The sequence below is a fragment of the Molossus molossus genome, unplaced genomic scaffold, assembly GCF_014108415.1.
Source record: "Molossus molossus isolate mMolMol1 unplaced genomic scaffold, mMolMol1.p scaffold_m16_p_13, whole genome shotgun sequence".
Taxonomy (NCBI): Eukaryota; Metazoa; Chordata; class Mammalia; order Chiroptera; family Molossidae; genus Molossus; species Molossus molossus.
In genome coordinates this window covers 92,677,029-92,693,691 of record NW_023425348.1, presented here as the reverse complement: position 1 = coordinate 92,693,691, position 16,663 = coordinate 92,677,029, and the positions used below count along the sequence as shown (strand labels likewise).

The 16,663-nt window shown below is 37.9% G+C and overlaps 2 protein-coding genes across 9 annotated transcripts in view; one reads left to right on the top strand and one right to left on the bottom strand.

Annotated features, from left to right (window-relative positions):
• The window catches only part of KDM2A (lysine demethylase 2A), a 125,225-nt gene that overhangs the window by 40,415 nt on the left and 68,147 nt on the right, over positions 1-16,663 (bottom strand). For all 8 annotated transcript variants that reach the window (XM_036258744.1, XM_036258745.1, XM_036258748.1 and 5 more), the window contains 4 exons: positions 16,287-16,333; positions 10,143-10,321; positions 1,282-1,388; positions 822-915 (listed from right to left, as the gene is read on the bottom strand). In XM_036258744.1, the coding sequence (XP_036114637.1) occupies positions 822-915; positions 1,282-1,388; positions 10,143-10,321; positions 16,287-16,333 (427 nt within the window). The remainder of the gene's footprint in view (positions 1-821; positions 916-1,281; positions 1,389-10,142; positions 10,322-16,286; positions 16,334-16,663) is intronic.
• On the top strand, positions 5,907-6,131 carry LOC118628055 (ubiquitin-fold modifier 1-like). Its single transcript, XM_036258752.1, has one exon. The coding sequence runs from the start codon at positions 5,907-5,909 to the stop codon at positions 6,129-6,131; it is 225 nt and encodes a 74-aa protein (XP_036114645.1).

Genomic DNA, 16,663 nt, shown 5'->3' with positions numbered 1-16,663 from the left:
CAGGCCTGGGTTGCTTTGTTCCAAGGTAGCAACCAAGACCAAAAGGATAAAACTTAAGATGCTACTTAAATGAATCCAAAGTAAATAAATAACTTTGATTTAAAGGTACAGTTGTTCTAGATTAGGACCTCACATTTTAAAAGCTTTAAAGCTTTATCTGTTTTCGTTTCAGTTTTCCTTTTCTCTCACAAATGCATTCACTTCCAAGGGGAAAAGGGGTAACAATAAGAGTATAATACTATAAACCTGATATTAATTCTAGATTGCCATTCTCATATACCATTCGGAAACATTCCAACAAGCTGAAATATGGTTCTTTATAAATGAGGATAATCTTTCAAAATCTATTTATATATATCTTCAGAAATGACTTACAGGCTTTCTTTGGCTCCATTTCAGACCAATGCCTCCATATAGGGAGAGGTAGTTTGCATCCCAATTTGCTGATTTTGTTGTGAATCTATCAAAAATTTGTGTATCTTTCTACTACCTTATTACACTTGCACAAAGAAATTATCTTGTCCTCTTAAAACCCTTCCTTGCCTTCATTTGGAGAATTCTGCTTTGGGAATCTACAAACAGGACTGTTGAGGTTTACTAAGTACTGTGCAAATATTGGCATGATCATAGTGGCCTAGATGAATACTAATTCCTGCTGAACTCTAGCCAAGAAGGTCAACTGAATCTACGATTCTCTCTAGATATATGAGCGGGGACAACCTCCTAATAGATTCATCTCTAGGGTATATTAAGCATGCATGAACTGAAGCAAAATCATAACCAGTGCCAGATTCCAACCCCCATCACAACTATGACCGTACCTTTCCCCCTTGATGGATGTGATACCAAACAGAGGTACCACCAAAGTCGACATGGAAATCAGTATAGCAGCCTCGAACACTCATTAGACAGTACCTGACCCCCCCAAAAAAAGCAGCAGCGTTAGTGCACTGACAAGAAAAAGAGGACTGCCCCACCACAATGCAACACTCTCCCCTTGTGTGTTCCCTCTGTCTTGTACCTTACAGACTCCAGTCAGTGAGAGGAATGCAACTGCAAGTCATCTCATTACCAGGATAAGATTTTTTCTTTAACCATGTGATCATGGGATGTAATACTCTTACATACACTCTTTCCTTTGGAACTGTAAAGGCTACTCTTTAAAGAATTCGTGTTTTTGATCATTTAGGACATGGAGCATGGCTCCTGAGCGAAGAACCATTCCCTGCTATCACCTTGGTCTCCCCAAACACACTTGAAAATGTAAGGTAAGCCACTTACTTCTGCACTTTAGGGTACTGCATCTCCAAGATGGCATTTGTTGACTCAGTCTGACTTTCCTTCAAATGCCTTGGCCACATGTTGTCTACCCAGTCAATGAAATCCACCTTTAAAAGGGAAGAGGAAACATTTAGGCTTCAAAGGTAAGGTTTGGAATTAAAGAGAATTTTAAAGTAAAAAAAAAAAAAAAGAATTTCTCAAAATGCACACTGAAAGATAAATTATAAGCAAGCTAAAACAAATTGTTGTTCAATCTTAGCATCAGTAGACAAACACTGTAGAAGTTATTATTTAATAAGAATAAAGACTAATGGTTCCATCAACATGATCATAAAGATAGTACTAATCAAAATGAAGTCATTGAATGACACAGTAGTATCCAGCCAAGCCCTCTCTTTTGTGTCAGTACTGGTATAATCAACTGTATTTTTCTGATCCAATAAGAGGCACCATATGGAAGGTACCTATAAGCCAAAAGAAAGCTATGACACTGTTAGAGCAACTAAGATACCAAAGTGAAGTGGGAGAGGAGAGGAAGGGGAGGGCAGAGAAGAGAACTTATTTGAACACTTCACGTTAAATTGTGCCCTGGCTGGTTTGGCTCAGCGGTTGGAGCGTCGGCCTGCAGTACAGAGAGACCCGGGTTCAGTTCCCGCTAAGGGCACGTACCTCGGTTGCAGTTTGTCCCCGGCCCTGGTTGGTCGTGCGGGTGGCAGCCACTCGATGTGTCCCTTCACATTGATGTTTCTCTCTCTCTCTTCCTCTCTCTCCCTCCCGCTCTATCTGAACAAAAAATGGAAAAATGTCCTCGGTTGAGGATTTAAATAAATAAATAAATAAATAAATAAATAAATAAATAAATAAATAAATAAATAAATAAATTGTAACATATCCTGGACCTTCAAATGTGCACCCAAGCACTTGAACTCTAAGAACCAGTCTGAGGTAGATAAAGTGTGAGCCAAACAACCATGAATCCAGCATAGTACTGATATTGTAAATATATAACTTACGATTGTAAAAAACATGTAGCTAGTAAGCTTTGTAACAACATCTATATGTTTGATATACAATACATATCTAGACAAATGCATACAACCTATGTATAATGATATGAGGCAGGTGTCCAGTGGACACCCAGATGTAAACTGTGGGACAGTGTTTGGAAGGGATCACCAATGACATGCAAGTTGAAACAAGCAAGATGATGAGCAACTATGTTCTTTTTTTGTTGTTGTTCAGATAGAGAGAGAGAGAGAAACATCGACGTGAAAGGGATACATCGAGTGGTTGCCACCCTCACAACCCAACCGGGGCTGGGGACAAACTGCAACCAAGGTACATGCCCTTAGCGGGAACCGAACCCGCGTCTCTCTGGACTGCAGGCCGACGCTCCAACCGCTGAGCCAGGGCGAGATGATGAGCAACTATGAAGGTTAACTTGCTGCTTCATTTCAAAGAATTTATTTTTTATTTATTTTAACTAATTTATTTATTTATTTATTTATTTATTTGGTACGTGCCCCTAGCGGGAACCAAACCCAGTACTCTCTGGTTCGCAGGCCGGCGCTCCAACCACTGAGCCAAACAGGTCAGGGCTCTTTTTCATTTTTTAAATCCACACTCAAGGATATTTTTCCATTGGTTTTTAGATAGAGTGGCAAGGCATTGGGGGGGGGGGGGCAGAGAAAGAAAGAAAGAGATAATGTGAGAGAGACACATTGATTGGTTGCCTCCCTCACAACCCCAACCAGGGTTGGGGATCAAATCTGCAAGCCAGATATGTGTCTTTGACCAGGAATCAGACCCTTGACCCTTTGATTCACAGGCCCATGCTCTAAGTGCTGAGCCAAACCAACCAGGGTTCAAAGAATTCTTTCTGCTCAATGTGCCAACAGTTTTAATTAACCAAGCATTCAATGGGTCTAGAACACTAAGTGAAACTCAGATTTATTTCTTTCCCTCAAACAAAATCTACTTTCTGTTCTCTTAATGTAGCGGCCAGCATCTCCCATCTCCTGGTATTATCCTTTGGAAAGTCTTTAACAAAATAATGAATAATTGTACTTGCTCAATACCCTGTAAGTTCTTACATCTGGATGAGGGAGAGGAAAAATAAGAAACACACAAGTATTTTAAAAAATCGTGTTCATTCAGAGAAAGGTCAATTACTCTGGCCAGAATTTCTCACCTACAACAAGTCACTCATCCTACCCTCCCTTTACTTGGTATTATTAGGTATTGTCTGACTTCCAAGAGAATATTGTGGTAAGGTGTTCATACTTTTTTTCTTAGGTTAATCTTTAGGCTCTGCATAGGCTTTTTGTTAAATGGTCTCATCCATTTAAAAGCAAGTCTCCTGTGGGGATAATCACCAGTTTCTATCTGTTTCTGCACCAATACAGGGCCAAACTGGCAAGAAGTCCAATACCTAGGACCTAATCTATTTATCCACTATGCAAAAACAGCTCGTGGCCTCCCATAAACTAATTTCCCCATCACCAAACAAATATGCATATTGTATCTGTTGCTAATTTTCATCTACCTCTCACTTACTGCTGGAATGACAGCAGTAGATGATCTCTCTCGTCTTAGCAGAGAATCCCACTTCATACTAACACCCACAATGGGCACTTAAAAGTTGCCCATATTACTCTCCCTTGCACCATTCTATTCCTTCTGTCGGAAATTCTAGTCTTCATTCTCTTCACATCATTATTTCCTTCATGTCAAGTTTAGGTATCACCTCCTCCAAAGAGTGTCCCCAATTCTCCAGTTTAGGTTAGGTGGGTCCATCCTATTAGCTCTTATAATATTCTGCATTTATTCACTTTTTTAAAAAAAATCCTCACCCAAGGATATATTTCCATTGATTTTTTGATAAAGCAGAAGGAAGGGAGAGAGAAACATCGCTGTGAGAGAGACACATCAATTGTTTGCCTTCTGAAAGACCCTGACTGAGCTGAGGATTGAACCTGCAACCCAGGTACGTGCCTTGACCGGTAATTGAACCCATGACCCTCTGGTCCACAGGCTGATGCTCTAACCATTGAGACAAACTGGACAGGGCTATTTATTCACTTCTGAAGTACTTCCATACTGAAGTTTATATAAATGCCCATTTTCTGGTCTTTCTCCTCTAAGCATTTTGAGGATAAGGATGGTCTTATTTTCCACAGTGCCTCAAGCACTTAGCACAGTGTTTAGCATGACTAAACTTTTAAAAACTCATTGAAATGTACACCAAAATGGGTACATTATATGTCAAATTTTACCTCAATAAAGTTGATTTTTAAAAAAGCATTATTGAGATATATTTGAAAAGACCTAGATAAATGGAGGGATAACTGTGGGCAAAACAAAAACCTACCAAAAACCAAAAAATAAAAATAAAAACAAAAACAGTAAATAAATAAATAGTACCCCAGTAGAATAAGCATGTTACTGCTTACATAGTAAGGTAATAGAAAGCTTCCTTGCTCTTAGGAGGTGACCTTGGTAATAGCTCGCTCAATCTTTCTGGCCAAGTTTTAGGTATCTAAAAGATACTCGTCCTCAAGAAAAGTTTCTACTTCTAAGCCCTTCTACATATTGTATTCCTCCATTTACTAGTACAATACTTTTTAAAAAAATTTTTTTCCTTATTGAATTTGTGCGCATGCGTGCGCGTATGTGTGTGTGTAGAGAGAGAGAGAGAGAGAGAGAGAGAGAGAGAAACATCGATGAAAGAGAACAGATGGGCTGCCTTCTGTATGCCCCCTACTGGGGATTAAGCCCACAACCTGGGCATGTGCCCTGAGAGGAATTGAACCGGTGACCCCTTGATGCATGGGTTGATGCACAACCACTGAAACACACTGTCTTGGCTATAGTACAGTATTTTTATAAAACAATATTTTATCAACATTTTTTATCATTAAAACTAAGACATAATGAATAAATTAAGGATACTACAAAGAAGGCTTCATGTGTAACACATTTCTAAATTTAAAAAATGGAAAAGTATGATCCAGATCAAGTTTTAATTTTATTAGTACAATCATATTACTTTTAAATGGAAATTCTAAAAATATTAAGGAACACATTTATAAAAATATGTTATTGTAATTATTACATCCCTCATTTATTGAATTCTTTATTTATTAAGTAGACCATGTTTGGCTGTAACAAGGCTAAATTCTAACCACCTATATTTCCTATCTTCCTGTACTTCCATATGACCAAACAATTACTATAAAAAGGACTTTTGTCATTCTAAGGGGGGAAAGTTTGCTTAATGAGAAATTCTGTATTTAGTTATGGCATCTCTAGTAACAAGAAACAATGACAAAAAAATCATACTGTTTCTTCAGATAATTGTGAAATACAGTTAACATTTTCCTGTTGGTCTATACATATCAATGTATTAGTATTATAACAAAGTAACTTACTAGTAAGCTAAAGGTGTTTATATATACACACATACACATAACAATATTATAAGTAATTACCATATTTCAACTTTGAAGGTAAAAGGGTATAATTAAGATAATTTAAATGGAGATGGATAAAACACTAAAACCTTGACTTAAAAAAAAATAGGGAGAGACAAGGGAAGTTGGTGTGTCCGCCAGGCCGGCTGTACCATGTCAAAGGTTTCCTTTAAGATCATGCTGACGTCCGACCTGTGGCTACTGTACAAAGCATTCAGTGTTCTGGAAAGTATACCTTTCAGAGCAGTCTTAAAGTTTGCAGCAGAAGAATTTAAAGTTCCTGCAGCCACAAGTGCAATTATTACCAATGATGGAATAGGAGTAAATCCTGTACAGACTGCTGGAAATGGTTTTCTAAAGCATGGTTCAGAACTGTGAATTATTCTTAGAGATCGTGTTGGAAGTTGTTAATATCCTCTAAAGATAGAATTACTTTTCAAAATAAATATTGGTATTGTTGCTGTAAAACAGAAATCAGGCATTTAAAATACTATGAAAATGCCCTGGCCAGTTTGGCACAGCAGTTAGAGCATCAGCCTATGGACCAGAGAGTCCCGGGTTCGGTTCCTGCTAAGGGCACGTACCTCGGTTACAGTTTGTCCCCAGCCCCAGTGGGGTCGTGTGGGTGGCAACCACTCAATGTCTCTCTCACATCAATGTTTCTCTTTCTCTCTTCCTAGTTCTCTCCCTCCTACTCTATCTGAAGATAAACGCAAAAATGTCCTCAGGTGAGGATAAAAATAAATAAATACTACAAAAACACCAATAACTGATGAAATAATGAAACGTTACCCTGTCCCTTCTTGTTATTCTCACTCTTCATGTGAAGAGAGAATACTTATGCACTGAGGGTACCATTTTTACAGAAGATCTTAGTCTTTCATTGCTACCTCACAGCACGCACAGCTAGTTCATTTGGGGTAAACTTATTATCCAACTGTGTTTTATTTTTGGAGGATGCTTCTGATAATTCTTTCTGAGAACATTTGGAAGATTAATTGTCTTTAAGTTAAAATTTTAAAAAGATTATCGATCATACATGGCAGGTTACTTGACAGGATCTGACTTGCAGAATAAAAAATAGTTGCATTCTTAATTATATGTCGTTTATGACAAAGGATATAAATATATCAATGAATATTTAACTGTCTTAACTTTTTATCACTTAGGACTTTTTTAAGTTTCAGGCTTCATGTGTTCATACAAATTTTAATTTACTATCAGTGAGCCAAATATTTAATTTTTTATATAACCTCTGTGTGTAAAATTGCTATCCTTCACCAAAGAGTTTTAATATGATCTTGCAGAATCCAGTACTTATAATGGTTAGAACTGAAAATAAAGCAGAAGCATACCTTGCTCAGTTATGCATTCCTTTATCAGTCTCTTTTAATACAGACTTTAAAACAGAAATTCTCAAGAAACATTGTCTTGCCCTGGCCAGTTTGGCTCAGCAGTTAGAGCGTCGGCCTGCGGTCCGGAGAGACCCGGGTTCGGTTCCCTCTAAGGGCACGTACTTCGGTTGCAGTTTGTCCCCGGCCCTGGTTGGTCGTGCGGGTGGCAGCCACTCGATGTGTCCCTTCACGTCGATGTTTCTCTCTCTCTCTCCCTTCCTCTCTCTCCCTCCCACTCTATCTGTACAAAAAATGGGAAAAAAAACAAAAAAAAAACATTGTCTTTCTGAAGATAATATTTCTAATGCGCATTCAGGAAGACACTATTATAAAGAAGATATAAAGTTCACAACAGCCCTGGCCGATTTGGCTCAGCGGTTAGAGCGTCGGCCTGTGGTCCTGAGAGACCCGGGTTCGGTTCCCGCTAAGGGCACGTACCTCGGTTGCAGTTTGTCCCCGGCCCTGGTCGGTTGTGCGGGTGGCGGCCACTCGATGTGTTCCTTTCACATCGATGTTTCTCTCTCTCTCTCTCTCTCTCTCTCTCTCTCTCTCTCTGTTCCTCTCTCTCCCTCCCACTCTGCCTGAACAAAAAATGGAAAAATGTCCTCCAGTGAGGATAAAAAATAAAAATAAAAAAAAAATAAAAAATAAAGTTTACAACAAAGGTTAAGAAAATGCTAATGGAAAATGCTGATTAATAATACTCACTGAAGGCCCATCATTTAAAGAAGTGTTAAGATTAGTTAAGTGAATAAGAAGGACCTGGAAATGTAGTACACTTTCAATAAACACTTGCTCAAATGCACATGAATAAAATATCTCTAAGACCAGTTTTTATGTCAGCATGTTTCAATATCTTCCCTATCATAAGCCCTCGGTTCATTATGGAAAAAAAAAAGGAAATGTAACAAAATCAGCATCTGAAGGGTGACACTAGTAGTTAAGTTAAAGAAATTAATCAGATACTATTTATATATCTGATAAATGAACAGTGGGGTTCTGAATTGTAAAAGAAAGAAAAAAATATTTTTGAGGTAGAGAAATATACTTCTGTTGTTTGAGAATTTTTTTTATTTTTATAAACAAAATTTGATGCTCAAAGATCCCCTGGTCCTTAACAATATTAAGCTTCATTTAACCAGAAATTTATGAATACCCATTCCCTGAATTTTTTGTTTCAGATTTTCTACTCCTTCTGTTTCTAGCACAAAATCTGCCTGCTTTGTTATATAAATGTTTATGATGGATGTTCTGTACCATAAAGTAATTTGTTTAATATTTTTGGTCTTTGCTTTTGAAAATTTTATTGTTAGTTCTTAAAGAACTAGACATTTTGTAGTATTTAGTTTAAATGCATTATTGGCACATAATGTTTTATGAAAAGACATTTTGTTATACCATAGAGCATATTTTCTACTCTTATTATTAAAGCTTTAATTTAGCACACTTATTAAGCCAGTGAATAAAAAATAAAGCAAAAAAAAAAATGGGGGGCAAAGGTGATTAATGGCCACAAGTCATAGAAAAGAGTACATATTTCCAAATGCCAGCCCTATTTCAGGGGGTGGGGGAAGAGGTTACAGTGATTGTCTGGGCTAGTTGATTCCAGACCTGGGTGATTATGAGTCACTTAAGGAATTAAAAATACAGATTTCTGGAAACTACCCCTAAAGTTCTGACTCATTAAATCTGGAATAATGTACAAGAATCTCCATTTATAAAAAGCTGGGTTTGAGAATAAGTAAAACTTTTTTACTTTATAAGTGAACAAGATTAAGTCTATGGAGTCAAACAAAAGAACCTAAAGTATGTTGTAGAATCTTGGACAGTATACATTCCACTGTTTGGTTCTCTAGTAGCTGAGTGCAAAAATGCTACCTAACACTCTTTTTCAGTCACTTGTAGTAAAGCTTCCTTTTAAAGTGCTTCAAGTCTTAGACTTTTTGGATATTTTGTTTCTTAAAATTAATTATTTGAAAGAAAAGTCAATGGGAAGAAACTGAGTAAGTTCCCCTTCCCCCAAATTAAGATATTAAAAATACCTACCATGTCTTTTACCTAAGGTTCATGAAATATTTGTGACTTGGAAGCATTAATATACTTCGATGGACCAATTCTAAGTTAACTAACTTAGATGGTCCCAAATATATTTATAAAACTGAAAATTACATACATAAATTATATATATATGTGAGCATATTTTGTGGTTTATGTATGTGATTTATGTATATAATACATATATGTATGAGTTTTGTATAGATATGAATTGTATATATAATTCTTCCAAAATAAATGTACTGAACATTAAAAAAAAAAAAAGTTAGTACATTCCAAGTTCTGCTGTTCCAAGTGGAATACTTGACAAAAGTGAGTTCTGAGTCAGTAATGAATTAAACGAATAAAACTGATGCAAAAATGACTAGGTATATTTCAAAAGTGAAAGCGATCCCAATCAGAAAAATAAGTTTTCTCAATGTCCTGTAGAAAGCCACTACTGTGCCAAGAGATGGGTACAATCAGTATCTACCTTCAGGAGAGCTAAGGATCAAAAATTAATTTCCCCTTAGTATGGGGTGTCAATTTATTGCTGGTAGTTATCCAGCAGAATCTACTTAAGAAATCATTTCATAAAACATTCACCTGGCTCTAAACCAGCTTTCTCCCAAAGCTTCTTAGCAAATGTAAACCTACAGGACAAAAATTTATAAGGCTTCCTATTGACTATATACAAGAATGAATTTTAAGACTGTTCTTCATTATGTGCAAAGACCAATGTTCCTAAATTAAGTTACTGGTGAAGAAAATCAGAATGGCCCCTCCCCATATAAAATTAAATGATTATTTGAAAATGATGAACCATCTAAAAATACAAGTTATTCTTATCAAATTGTATTGTTCATCTTCATCTTGGTATGTACAAAAAGTAGTAAATTCTCCTAGTAAATATAAACCCTCTTAGTGACAATGACAAGGTGGAAAAAATGGTTAGACTAACCGTGGAGGGCCTCTGCACCATGTTCTCCAGCCTGGTGTGGCTAAATTCTAGGCTGATAACATTATAGAGTTTTTCTCGCTCCTCCTCTGGGGTCTCATAGTAGCGTGTCCACTGAGCCATAGTCATTTCAATGCCCTTCTGTGTGTTCACATCCATGACATCCACCATGCGACGACTCCCTGCCATGAAAAGATGCATCGATCATCTCTAATGAGCCACTGATACCCATAAATATATTAAGAATATAAAATGCAAGTGAAAGACATAAAGTACCCTTTCTTATTTAGGGTACTCAACAAGAGACAAGGAGATAGTTGTGATTGAAAATGGATAATCAACAGAAAATAAAATCACAGAAAATGGGAAAGACAATGGGTAATATTAAAAACAACAATCAGGCCCTGGCCGGTTTGGCTCAGCGGTTAGAGCGTTGGCCTGCGATCCAGAGAGACCCAGGTTCGGTTTCCGCTAAGGGCACATACCTCAGTTGCAGTTTTTCCCCCGGCCCTGGTTGGGTCGTGTGGGTGGCAACCACTCGATGTGTCCCTTTCACGTTGATGTTTCTCTCTCTCGCTCCCTCCCACTCTATCTGAACAAAATATCAAAAAATGTCCTCGGGTGAGGATAAAAAAAATAAAAACAATCACTCCCTATGTCATGTTTATTATATGGTCAGGCACTGAATCTTATATTCAATATCTCACTCAATCCTAATAATTCTATATGCTAAGTAGTAATCTCCATTTCATACATGAGAAAACAGGTAATAATAGGTAACTTACAGGACAAAGCAGGACAAGAAGCAGGGAGCCCAATTCTATAGTCAATGTGCTTTTCCACTGCTTTGATGCAGGTCTGAAACTGAACTTAATCTATCCCACAAATTCAGTAAAAAACCCACTATTTAGTGAGCATTAGATTAAATTTCAATCTGCCTATTCTTGTTTTAAAAAGTTATTTCCCAAACCTGTTAAGTATTTCCAATATAAAACTCCTTTTTCACACATTTCACAAATATTTACTAAATAAAAAAGATACCACAAGGGACACAAATATCTGTATCAGATTCTCAATCAACCATACCAACTACACAACAAAAGGCAGAAGGCCACAAGAGGTAGCATAAAATAGTAGGAAGAGAAAACAGTTTTACAGCCAAAGAATTCTAATTATAAATCTCAGCACTAAAACTACTTGGGCAAGTTATTTAACTGCTCCAGACCTTCATATCATCTTCTGTAACTTGGGAATAATCACCTTTTGGGCTGCTGTGAAAATTTAATCAAAGTAAAAATATTTAAAACAAAGAAGGTGCTCAATTAAACAGTAGTTAAAAATAAAAATCTTAAAAAACAAAAACAATCCCTCCCCCACACAAAACAAAAACAAAAAAGCCTAGACTGACCAGAGAGGAAAGAAGAGTCACTGAATTTGGCCCTGAATAATAAATAGAATTTCAGCAAGAAAGATTCAACAGAGAGAATTCCAAATAGAAGCAATAGCATAAGAGAAGATATGGACAGGCAGCACAGTTAAAGAGTTAAGAAAATGGTGATCAAGGAAGGGAAAGAGAATAAAAACCTGCTGTTGAAATATTAAGAATATTGTTCAGCCCTGGCCGGTTTGGCTCAGAGGTTGGCGCGTCAGCCTGCAGACCAGAGAGTTTGGTTCCCACTAAGAGCACGTACCTCCGTTGTGGTTTGTCCCCAGCCCCAGTGGGGGTCGTGTGGGTGGCAACCACTCCATGTGTCTCTCTCACATTGATATTTCTCTCTCTCTCTCCTCCTTCCTCCCTCCCTCCCTCCCACTCTATCTGAGGCTAAATGCAAAAATGTCCTCGGATGAGGATAAAAAACAAAACAAAAAACAAATAAAAAAAAAATATTGTTCAACTTGCAAGAAACTACCAAACACCTACTACATACCTGGCCTTGGCAGATATAAAGTAGTATTACGACCTCATCCCCTGCCTTCAAGTAGTTTACAGTCTGGTTAGAAATAAAAAATAATAGGCAAGAAGACAAGAACATTGCCACAGAGAAGTAGACATGACAGAATACACATAAAAATATAACATAATGTAAGGCAATGGACCAAACTACCCTTTCATTTTGTTAGAAAAAGCAAATGCTAAATCATATTTCAAATGCTTTGAAATATGGCAATAATAATAACAATAATAATAAAGGAAAATAAGTGCTGGCCAGGATGCAGAGAACTGGAACCCTTACACTTTGCTGGTAGAAATGTAAAATGGTACAGCTGCTATGAAAACAGTTTGTGGTTTCTTAATGAATTAACATAGAATGCCCATATAACCCAGCAATTCCACTGCTAGGTTAGATTTTACATGAATGTTCATAGGAACTCTAGTCATGTGTCCCTTTCACATCGATGTGCCCCTTTCACATCGATGTTTCTCTCTCTCTCCCCCTCCCACTCTATCTGGAAAAATGTCCTCGGGTGAGGATAAAAAAATAAAATAAAATAAAATTATTACAATGGTAAATTTTATATTATCTGTATTTTACAATGAAAAATTAAAAAGTGAATGCTTTCCTTCAAGAATATAGATCAAAGCAAAAGCAGTTCCACTCTGCCAATGCCACCGGAGCACTCAGTACTCAGCGTATGTACCAGAGCACTTAAACAAAAACAATGACATAGTGCCCGGCCAGTGTGGCTCAGTGGTTGAGTTGACCCATGCATCAAAAGGTCGCTGGTTCGATTCCAGTCAGGGCACATGCCCAGGTTGTGGGCCAAGTCCCTGGTGGGGGACATGCAGGAGGCAGCCAGTTGATGTTCTCTCTCACTGATGTTTCTCTCTCCTTCTCTCCCTCTCTCTCTAAAATCAACAAAGAAAAATTATTAAAATAATGATAATAATAATGACATAGTAACCGCTAATATTTATTGAGCATGTACTATGTGCCAGACACTGTTCTAAGCACTTTACACTTAGGTGACATTGTCCAAGGTTACACAGTTAGTAATCAGTAGAGTTGGGATTTGAATCCAGACAGTTTTGTTCGAATCCATACTCTCAACCAACACACACACACACACACACAATCACAAAGTTTACACGATAGAATGGTTTTCTTCTTTTTCGGACATGAACTGACATCGAGGTGTAACATTCCACTTTAAGTATAAAAGAAGAGCCCTGGCCAGTTTGGCTCAGTGGTCAGAGCGTCGGCCTGTGAACCAATGAGTCACGGGTTCGATTCTGGTCAAGGGCAGGTAGGTACCTTGGTTGCGATTCGTCCCCAGCCCTGGTCTGGTCATATGGGAGGAAACCAGTCGATGTGGCTCCATCACGTCGATGTTTCTCTCTGTCTTTCTGTCTCTCTCTCCCTCCGTCCCTCCCACTCTATCTGATAAGTAGAAAAATATCTTCAGGTGAAGAACAAAAAAAAAAAAGAAGAAGAATGGATTAACCACAGTACATACAGTGATAATGGCATATGTAATCACCCACAGTTTGATCACTGCATTTTGACACTTGTTATCCAAGAGGAAAAGAACCCCAACCATCATCCTAAGTATATGATTGCAAGTGGAAAATAGGGGACAGAAATCAGGTATTGGCAGTTTTCCCATTTTCATTTGTGTGTAAATTTTAAAAATATTAATGCAGGGTCCTGGCCAGTGGTTAGAGTGTCGGCTCGCAGACCAGTGAGTCACTGGTTCAATTTCGGTCAAGGGCACGTACCCCAGTTGAGGTTCGTCCCTGGCCCTGGTCGGGTCGTGTGGGAGGCAACCAGTCGATGTGCCTCTATCACATCGCTATTTCTCTGTCACTCTCTCTTCCTCCCTCCCACTCTATCTGATAGTAAGTAGAAAAATATCCTCAGGTGAGGAATACATACAAAAAATAAAATAAAAAATATATATATTTTTATCCTCACCCGAGGACATTTTTCGATATTTTGTTCAGATAGAGTGAGAGGGAGAGAGAGAGAGAAACATCGATGTGAAAGCGACACATCGAGTGGCTGCCACCCACACGACCCAACTAGGGCTGGGGACAAACTGCAACCAAGGCACGTGCCCTTAGCGGGAACCGAACCCGGGTCTCTCCAGACCGCAGGCCGACGCTCTAACCGCTGAGCCAAACCGGCCAGGGCTAAAATAAAATATTAATGCAGGGATATAAAGCATTCATGCAAGTCAAAATGTTTCAGTAAACAAATTTCAGCAGTTCAACTTGATAACAATGATAAATAAACCTGTCCAATTTTTCTGAACAATGTCAGCATTTGGAGTCTTAAAAAACAAGTAAATTTCTAACTGATGGCAACTAAATGGTGTTTGCAGCATTTTTGTCACACGGTAGATTCCATCCAGTCACTATACTTTCTACTACCTGAATTGTCCCATATGCAAGTACATGTTTTTAATACCGTCTGTTTTCTGTGCTGTTCCTATAAGTTTGCTATTAAAATACATTCAACTACAAAAAAACAAAACAAAAATTCAACCACCTAGATTTCAAACAACCTGGACATAATTTAGGCATTGGTTAAAATTTCTGATATGCCTGTTACATTAGATATAATCACTGCTTTATTTTATTTTTAATCATCACTCAAGGATATTTTCATTTTTTAGAAAGATGAAGGTAGAGAGAAAGACAGAAACATCGATGTGAGAGAGATACATCAGCTGCCTCCTGCACACCCCCTACTGGGGATTGAGCCCGAAAACCAGGTACGTGCCCTGACCAGGAATCGAACCAAGCCCTCTTAGTCCATGGTACGATGCTCATTCCACTGAGCCACACCAGCCTGGCTATAAAAGCATTTTAATTACTCAACAGATTTATGGAGCATCTACTACATTCCAGAGAATATGCTAGGTTCTGCTAAATACACAGTGACAGGCAGATAGCTGGAATCTAATATAGAAACAGTGAGAGAGTAAAAAAAAAAAAAAATACAGGGAATGGGAGAACTTTCCTCTATCTGGGCTATCTGTGACTTTCATCTCTTGGAGAAACAAAAGTCCTCCAGCTGTCTAAAAAGGGTCCTCAAGCAGCCAAGAGATAGTACTGCAATATTTAATTTCTGAAGCAAGGGAGTACAGTGCACCTTTAGCATAAAGGAAATTGTAGGGGTCGGAGGAAAGCATCAGAAGACCCCTTTTGTTTCATTTCTAAAATATTTTAATCTACGTTACTGCCTAATGTGTATAGAAAACCATCTCTGAATTCCTAAGGATCCTGGCATGTCTCACCGAACAAAAATGGTCTGTGGAAAATTGACCTGAACCTTTACTGACCAAAGGAAGTTTTCTTCTTTAACTAGATTGTTCTAACTTTCTTTCTTTTACTAAATTTTTTTTTAAATCCTCAACCGAGGATTTTGTATTTATCTTCAGATAGAGCAGGAGGGAGGGAGGGAGGAAGAGAAAGAAACATCAATGTGAGAGAGACACACTGAGTGGCTGCCACCCACATGACCCAAACCAGGGCCAGGGAAAAACTGCAACAGAGGTACACACCCCTAGTGGGAACCGAACCCAGGACTCTCTGGTCTGCGCGCCAATGCTCTAACTGCTGAGCCAAACCAACCAGGGCTCTTTCACTAATTTTGAATACAATAAAATATAAATCAGATTAAAGACTCAACCAGTCACTGATGAAGAGAAATTTTAATGTATCTCTACAGTTTACAAAGTTTCAAACTCTGGTCTAGTTACTAAATGTAGCATTTGTAAAAATGTCCTGGAAAGTTCTCTACTGCTTTTCGGGGGAGGGAATCACAAATAGGAACGAAGCTTCATTTTTGGCTCAGAGATATAAAATTTCACTTTCCTGGGGAGGCTTCCCTTGGAAGGCAGGGAGAGAAAGGGAGGGGGTGCACAAAGATAAAAATGGTAGGTACATAGAAAAGAAGTAGAGGTTCAAATGTTCTACATCTAATGAGTGCTAAACAAAGCAACTTTGTAACTCTCTTTGAGAAAATTCTCAGTTGCTGCATAAGTAATTTCTAATCAGTAAACTACTTCAAGTAGTATCTACTTCAATTATATAAATACTTCAATGTTCCTAAACCTTCTCAAATCTGAGTGATTTAAGACTCACTTGTAAGTCTAAAATTTCTGCCTCAAAGACACAAAAGCCACAAGCTTAATACTTACCCACACACATTTTGACATCATTCACAGTGAAGTCTGGATCTGGCATCCTATGAAACAAACACCAATAAGCACAACTTAAAATGGGAAGCACAACGTTCCTAGTCAGTGTGAGTTTTTTATACTCTAATGTGGTTTTTTTTTGGTTTGTTTTGTTGTCATTGTTGTTGTTTTATTTTTTAAAGATATTTTTGATGTGGAGAAAAGATATGTATGCCCAAGGAGGGTATAATTATTTCTTTTTAAGATTTTTAAAAAATTTCTTTAGAGAGAAAGGAAGGAAGAGAGGAAGAGAAACACTGATGTGACAGCAAAACATCGATGGGCTACCTCCCACACAACCCTTTACCAGGGATCAAGCTCAAAACCCAGGCATGTGT